The sequence below is a fragment of the Arachis ipaensis genome, chromosome B06 (genome assembly GCF_000816755.2).
Source record: "Arachis ipaensis cultivar K30076 chromosome B06, Araip1.1, whole genome shotgun sequence".
Taxonomy (NCBI): Eukaryota; Viridiplantae; Streptophyta; class Magnoliopsida; order Fabales; family Fabaceae; genus Arachis; species Arachis ipaensis.
This window is the reverse complement of record NC_029790.2, coordinates 120,301,593-120,309,407: the sequence shown is the minus strand read 5'-3', so window position 1 is coordinate 120,309,407 and position 7,815 is coordinate 120,301,593. Positions and strand designations below refer to the sequence as shown.

At 37.3% G+C, this 7,815-nt stretch overlaps 1 protein-coding gene and 1 long non-coding RNA gene across 2 annotated transcripts; both read left to right on the top strand.

The window, feature by feature from the left end:
- On the top strand, window positions 540-6,678 carry LOC110263524. Its single transcript, XR_002349319.1, has 3 exons — window positions 540-640; window positions 5,850-5,851; window positions 6,669-6,678. It is a non-coding gene; the product is annotated as an uncharacterized LOC110263524 (long non-coding RNA).
- On the top strand, window positions 6,770-7,555 carry LOC110263828. Its single transcript, XM_021105649.1, has one exon. The coding sequence runs from the start codon at window positions 6,770-6,772 to the stop codon at window positions 7,553-7,555; it is 786 nt and encodes a 261-aa protein (XP_020961308.1).

Below are 7,815 nucleotides of genomic sequence, written 5' to 3'. Positions count from 1 at the left end.
GAAAAAATCCTAACAACAGAGCACACGTTAATTTTTTGACCTTTTTAAATGTTTGAGGTGGAGTTTAAACTTCTTTCCTCAAAGAAAGAGGCGTAATTGACCACTACCAAACTGTCATCCTTCTTATATATAAAACACAGGCACACATAAGAGATATATACATTTAATATTATTCTTTCTTATTTTCAATATCTATATCTCGTATTTTTTTTCTATTTGTACTTAGTTTGTTTTGTGATAAACTTATCCTAATATTTTTTTAATTTATTTATCTATAAATTTTATTTGTATCTAAAATAGTTAAAATATTATTTTAGACATTTATTTTCCTACAGTCCTGTCTCAACCACTACACACCCGAAATGGACTTTATCCACTTCAAAACTTGCATCCACGAAATGGATGAACCTAGGAAAGGAGCATACATGTTGATTACAAAAAAATTAAGTCGACTTGCACCACTTTATATGAACTAAAATCTTTATGAAAAGTGGTTAAAGAATGGGAGTGGATTCTCTCTAGTAAAAAAAAAAATTGAATTCTCTCTCATATTTATTTTTTATTTCACTTATAAAATTAATGGTAAGAGATCACACTTCATTTTCTCAAGTGTTTAAAAAATTGGAGAGGATCCATTTCCGTTAGAGAATTGATGAAGCAAAATTTTAGTTGAATATAATTATCATCAATTTGTTGGATTTATTAAAAACGAAAAAGTATAAGTAGACAATGAAAATATTAAACAATGTGAACAATAAATATATTAGATGTTCAATTCATTAGGTGTGCGAATGGTTATTCCAATATTAAGATTTAGGTGAGTAATTTAAAAATGTAATGTATTTTATTTAAATTTGGCCAATTTTAGAATCTATTATTCATGTTGTTCAAAAAAATCATTGGTTACCAAGCATAACCTATTAAAAACTTAAAGAATTTTCAAGTTGTTTATAATAGTGCTGAAAATCAAAGAATGCCAACTTAAAGTTAAAAAAAATAAATAAGATGTTCAAGTTACTTATTTAAATACTCAAAGTAAAGTAAAATTGGTCAAATATGTGTATTCATTATCAGTTAAAAAACTCGAAGAGTCTCGAATTATTAGCATCACCTTTTGCTTGTATAAAAGCCAGATGTACATATGATTGTATGTGTGTTTTATAGAAAAAAATGAGCATGGTTTCTCAAAATTAGAAATGTTTATCCGTTCTTTTATTTTATTGCGAGTATTGGTGAGTTTAGAAGATTGAAGATATGAGTGTCATTTATGTAAATGAATAATCCTAAAACCAATCAATCGTGAAGTTTATACTTACAATACATCCAACATTGTTGCATTAGTATCATATCACTTCTTCTCTTCCAAAGAAAAAATGTAATGAACAGGGTATGTTAGTGTTAGTATTAAAAAAATATTTTGTTAGAGGTGTATTGATTAGTAAAAAAACTTCATAAAATATGAATGTGAAAAGGGTTAATGTGGAGTATAATTAGTATCATGTTTTTGCACATATTGATGGAAAGTTTTTTAACATTTATTTAAAAAAAAAAAAAAGATGAAAACCATTTTCTCTTAGAAAAATATTTAAAATTTGAAAAGATACCAAGATTTTTTTTTAATTATTTTGATTAGATTTCTAAGTCATAGAGATCTAGACTAATTTCCTTTGCTTTCTTGAACTTAGTTCTTGATCCAATGCTTGTTCCTTTCCGTTCTCCAAAGATTTTGGTTGAAATGTAACAAAAGTACAAAACCTATATATCTGAAGCACATGCATACGCTTGGATTTACATATTCTCTCTTCTGTTTGCATATTCCTTTCCTTGCCTTTTACCAAAAGAAAAAAAAGGTCTTCTGAATATATGACATTTAATCTTTTAATATTTGATTTTTATTTGGTTTAAACCTAGGACATCATTCATACTATGCAAAATTCATCCATTATAATTTTATTTATAGTTAAATATTTAAGATAAATGCATGCTCAAAGTTTGAAAAGCTTTCAAAGATACATTTTTATGCGGGTAGTAAGATAGGTAGAACTATAACTGGGGTGTGGCTGGCAAAGTAGCAATCCCTGCATCATTCACATCTTATCGATATCCGAGTGAATACCCCATCCGGCCCCTGACAATTATCTCGAAAGGACAACGAGACCTCCAAGAAAAAAAAACACCCAATCCGGCCCCTGATAATTTTTTTTTGAAACTGATTAGTTTTTTTTTTGTCAGGGGCTGGATTGGGGTTTTTTTTGTCAGGAGCCTCGTTGTCTTTCGAGGTAATTGTCAGGGGCTGATTTGGGTTTTATTCATTTATTATGTTTCCTATCTACTCTGGATCTTGAAATTTTGCCCAGCATAAAGAATTCAAGCAAGTAGTTAATGAGGAAGAATGTCACAAGAACTTGTCATGGTTTTATTTTGTTGGGAAACCTACGACTAGAAAGTGGTGTTACAGCTTACAGGGATGTAGACTACATACATTATCCAGATTTGTTAACAAAGTGAGAACAGTTTTAAAGTAATAAATTGATGGATTAAGTCAATAATTTATATTATGTGTGAGTTCTTTAAAAATGATCCAAAAGTGACTTGGTTTCTCTCTTTCTAACTCTTCAACTATCTTCACTATAGAAGATCTTAGATCCTTGACTTGTTAAGAAGAATTGGTTTGGGAATAACATCTGTTCTTTATCCATCTAATAAAAACAAAAGCCCTTTTACACTGCTAAGAAGTTGGAAGAACAAACAGAGCAAGCTATACGGATCCCTAAGAAATGCATCCAAATTGTTGTGTTTATTCAAAGGTCATTTCTATACTGCTAATACTTATCAGTGACGGATTCATGTGTATATTTCAGATATTCAAGTTTCAAATGCTAAACATAACAGATTGCAATGTCTCAAATATTCATAATGAAAAACAGATCAATATTGCTTTTAAAGCTATTCACAAAACACTGCACATTGTAAATTTGTATACACAATTGTATATACGAATCAGTGAAAAAACTATAACAGATTTAGGTAGTCTCAATCAATTGCAGATACAGATCCTAACCCTAAAAATTAGAATCAAGAATTGTTTAAAAAGAAAAGAAACGTTGTTTTTGGCTTTCCGCTACTAACCAAAATGCGTCATTCAGCTACAGCTTCAGACAGTGGTTAGCACCAGCGACATCGTTACATTATGTTGTTATCAAGCACGGTATGGATTCCATGAACGACGACGAAATCGCTTAGAACCATTTCCGGAATTGACAAACCGCATCGTCCTTAAAGACGTTGGAGAATAACGTCCGCAGTAGAGTGTTGTCCGGGAGACTAATCAAGTCGCGCCATGTAAGCAGCCTGGAACGACGTGCTTGCGGAAGATCGGGAAGTAATTGCTGATGTTCCTCATGGCGGCATTGGGAAACACCACGTCTAACAGCGCAAAGATCGTGAAATTGGTGCCGTTACGGTACTCTGAGCATCAAGAAACTTGGCCATAAAGGAGCAGCAATAATATTTCAAGACGTGAGCGACTGTGGCAAACGGATCGGGACTAGTGCGGAAGGGTCCAAGGAGGGATACTTGTTGTGAGGATAAGTTGAAGCTATTGTCAATGGCAATGAAGGGTAAGGGTATGGGGTGGAAGGAGCAGGTTTCGGACACGAGGTAGCTTGTTCCGGGAAATTCGATTACGTCGTGCCAAGGGTTGTTAGGGTGGGAAAGTAGATATTTACTGGAGGGAGAGACGAGTTATTTTGGGTTGGGTCGCTTTAGAGGAGCATGAGGCATCGAAGGAAGTTAGCGTCAGTGGCAGTGGTTGCAGCGGCGGGAAGGAGGAGGAAGGTGAAAAGGGTGATGAGGTAAAGAAGGTTGTGTGCAGGGGAAAGTTGTTTCTCTTCCATGTGTGCGACTTTCAAGATGGTTACTGAGTCTGGGGATTGAGAAAGAAATTGAAAATTTGAAGGCTTGTTTTCACTGTTTCTTTGATTTTCTTGCAAACAGAGAACTGAGGCTTTGGTGTGATGTAGAGCGGTGACATGGAATGGAACATCTGTGCAGGAAAATAGAAATTAGGACTTTAGGAGGAAGGGGGAGGTAATGATGCGTGCGGCTTACTCAACTAAATTCGCGCAGTGATTCCATTCACCACGTGTATAGATTTGTTACTTGATAAGTTGATATTCCGATTGTAATATTGTCATTTTTTGAAATTGAGTTTTCAGTATCATAGTAAGAATAATTGACCATTTGTATTCATGAGAGTTCAGAACCCTGACATTTGTACTCATCGTAGATGGAAACTGACTTTGTAATCATGAGAGATGGGCTCTGTGTGACAAAAGTAGCATGGCTTGGGTTGGCACTTGCTTCGGGTTTGTAGGACCCTACGTGGCTCTTCGAACCTCCCAAAACCCAATCTACGTGGAATTAAACAATTTTTTTTAGTAAAGGCTGGGAGATTGAAGAAAATTTTGCAGGACTCTGCTAATGCCCTAGCAGAGATTGTCGTTTTGTTTCCAAGTCAAAGAAGACGTCTGGAACACTCCCAAGCCATCACCCTGAAGCTACGGCTTTCAACGCTGTCATTCCCAAGTCGGAAAAGGCATTCGGAGCAGTAGCAAACCATCAGTACGAGAACGTGAAAGAGGAACATGCAAGGAATAGTTAGCAGAGCTCGAACCCAGGGATTTCGTCATCGACAGTGTAGAGGTCACTCCCTTTGGGAAAAATAGAAATTAGGATTTTAGGAGGAAGGGGGAGATTGATGCGTGCGACTTAGCTTACTCAACTAAATTCGCGCAGTGGTTCCATTCACCACGTGTATAGATTTGTTACTTGATAAGTTGATATTCCGATTGTAATATTGTCATTTTTTGAAATTGAGTTTTCAGTATCATAGTAAGAATAATTGACCATTTGTATTCATGAGAGTTCAGAACCCTGACATTTGTACTCATCGTAGATGGAAACTGACTTTGTAATCATGAGAGATGGGCTCTGTGTGACAAAAGTAGCATGGCTTGGGTTGGCACTTGCTTCGGGTTTGTAGGACCCTACGTGGCTCTTCGAACCTCCCAAAACCCAATCTACGTGGAATTAAACAATTTTTTTTAGTAAAGGCTGGGAGATTGAAGAAAATTTTGCAGGACTCTGCTAATGCCCTAGCAGAGATTGTCGTTTTGTTTCCAAGTCAAAGAAGACGTCTGGAACACTCCCAAGCCATCACCCTGAAGCTACGGCTTTCAACGCTGTCATTCCCAAGTCGGAAAAGGCATTCGGAGCAGTAGCAAACCATCAGTACGAGAACGTGAAAGAGGAACATGCAAGGAATAGTTAGCAGAGCTCGAACCCAGGGATTTCGTCATCGACAGTGTAGAGGTCACTCCCTTTGGTCGGCAGAGAGCTGAGGTATGTCGTTGCCAATGTTGATTAATTTCAAATGTCATTGAGACTAGTTAGACAGATTACATTACCATATCAAATCCTGTTTGAGAATTGCTAAATTAGTTTATTTAAGGTTTGTGTTAGGTGTAGTAACATGTACTATTTTCTTAGAATTTGTTGGTTTATTTCACTTTCAGGAATGGCCACCATCCATATAACACTGTGTATTAATCATAGAGGACGATTTGAGAGAGGGCCGTGTGGGAAGGTTAGTTACGTTGGTGGTAAAGTCACAGAGATAGAGAGGGTTAATGTTGATACCTTGAATAGTTTTTTCGTATCTGATTTGCTGAAGGACATAGGATATACATCTGTTACTAATTTTTTCTGGCTGGAACCTGAGAAGGAGCTTGATGATGGGTTGAGGGACCTAAGGGTTAACATGGATATAGTTAGAATGTATGGGGTAGCTGTGAAGAATAGTAACAGAATAAATGTATATACAGAGCATCCGGTGGATGAGCCCGTATTAGTTGAGGAGAACAACATGACTCCATCAAAGATGAGAGTAAAGCGCTGTGCTAAAAGGGTTCTAACTCCGAAAAAGAGTCCAAAAAGAAGATTGATAGTAGTGGAAGATGAGGATGATACTGAAATTGTACGTAACATGCAAGTTGGGATGGAGGACCCAAAAAGGAGTGAGGCTCAAAGCAGGGAAGAGGCCTATGAAGCACATAAACAGGCTGGTTTTGAGGCCCAAAAAGAGGATAATATCAGTATGGCCCAGGAGACAGCAAACCCACTACTTTCAGGATCTGATGAGGCAGGACAGGTTTCTCAGCCTCCCCCAACACCTGTCATACCAGATAAACCACCATCAACTCAGTCCCAACCTTCCCAGCCACCTATTCAAGAAGATCAGCAACCAACACACACTGCTTGATCAGACTCAGTCCCTTCTTCTGAACCCAATGTCTCTGCACCTCTTGAACCAGAACAACTAACCTAATACACCCCACATCCGTATGGGAATCCACTTTCACAATCAATCCCTCAGACAGTCCCACCCTCTGAGACCAATAGGACTCCCTAGAATGATCAGAGCAATCCTTCAGATGAGGTTGAGGGAAGGCCAAAGGTGAACAAGAGGAGATCAACAAAGAGGCCCCCTACAGGCCAGTCTTTCATCCCAAACCCCGATCCGGACAAGCCTCCAACCTTCTACGTCCCCGTTGATGAGGATGATTTCTCTGATGAAAATCCTGGACATCATTGCTATGAATCAGAAGAATTGCATAGCATAGTAAGTGACGAGGATACTGACCAAACTCCAGTTTTTCCTCAGAGCAATGCTAATGCCCCAGTGAGCCAGGTGCGGTTGGAGGTTGGGATGGAGTTTGAAACTCTAAGCCACTTCAAGAAGGCTGTCCAAAAGTTTAATATCAATATTGGAAGGAGCATATTCTTTGCTCGTTGTGATTCTACAAGATCAAAGGCTATATGCTATGATGAGGACTGTCCTTGGCAAATATACTGTTCCAAGAGAATATTTCCAGCAAGTTATCAGGTAAAAACATTCGTAAATAAACATACCGGCAGCAGGGACAATCACTATAAGTCAGCAGATGAAAAATGGGTCATAGATGAGTTAGAGGAGAGGATACGAGTGCAGCCAAACTTGACAGTGAGGGAGGCTGACCAATACTTCAGATTCGAGTATGATGTACTAATCAATGAACGGAAAATTTATAGATCTATGAAGAAAGCAAAGGAGAGGATTGAGGGTTCTGAGATTGCACAGTATGCACGACTTCGTGATTATGCTAACGAGATACTGAAGAGTAATCCAGGGTCGACAGTAAGGATCCACATGAATCCCATACCTGATTCGAATCCTATTTTTCTGAGGATCTATGTTTGCTTTGATGCGTGCAAGAAGGGGTTTGTGGGTGGATGTAGACCTTTTATAGGGTTGGATGGGACATTCATAAGAGGATATTATGGGGGGCAGTTACTGACAGCAATAGGACAGGACGTAAATAATCATATCTATCCTATTGCCTATGCAATTGTGGAATCAGAGAACAAAGAAAGTTGGAAGTGGTTTTTGGAGATACTCCAGGAGGATGTGGGAGATTTTCAAGCTAATGGGTTTAACTTCATATCAGATATATAGAAGGTACTTGTGCATATTTACTTGTTAAGTCTGTTAGGGCAAGTTTATACCTTTTCTGTCTCATTTAAACATGTTATAATGATGTATGTCTGATTCATGTGTTTAGGGACTTTGATGTTAGGTCTTAATTTGGTTAAGATTTTGGGTTGTCTTGAGATTTCATGTATGGACTTGTTCAGGTCTGTTTTAGAATTTCATTGAAAGATTATTACTTAATAATTACTAGTTATTATTGAATTCTGTCTTACATGCAAGTAGTT

Excerpts from the sequence above, each read along its gene's own strand:
- LOC110263828 (XM_021105649.1), top strand. The coding sequence starts at position 6,770 with ATGGAGTTTGAAACTCTAAGCCACTTCAAGAAGGCTGTCCAAAAGTTT.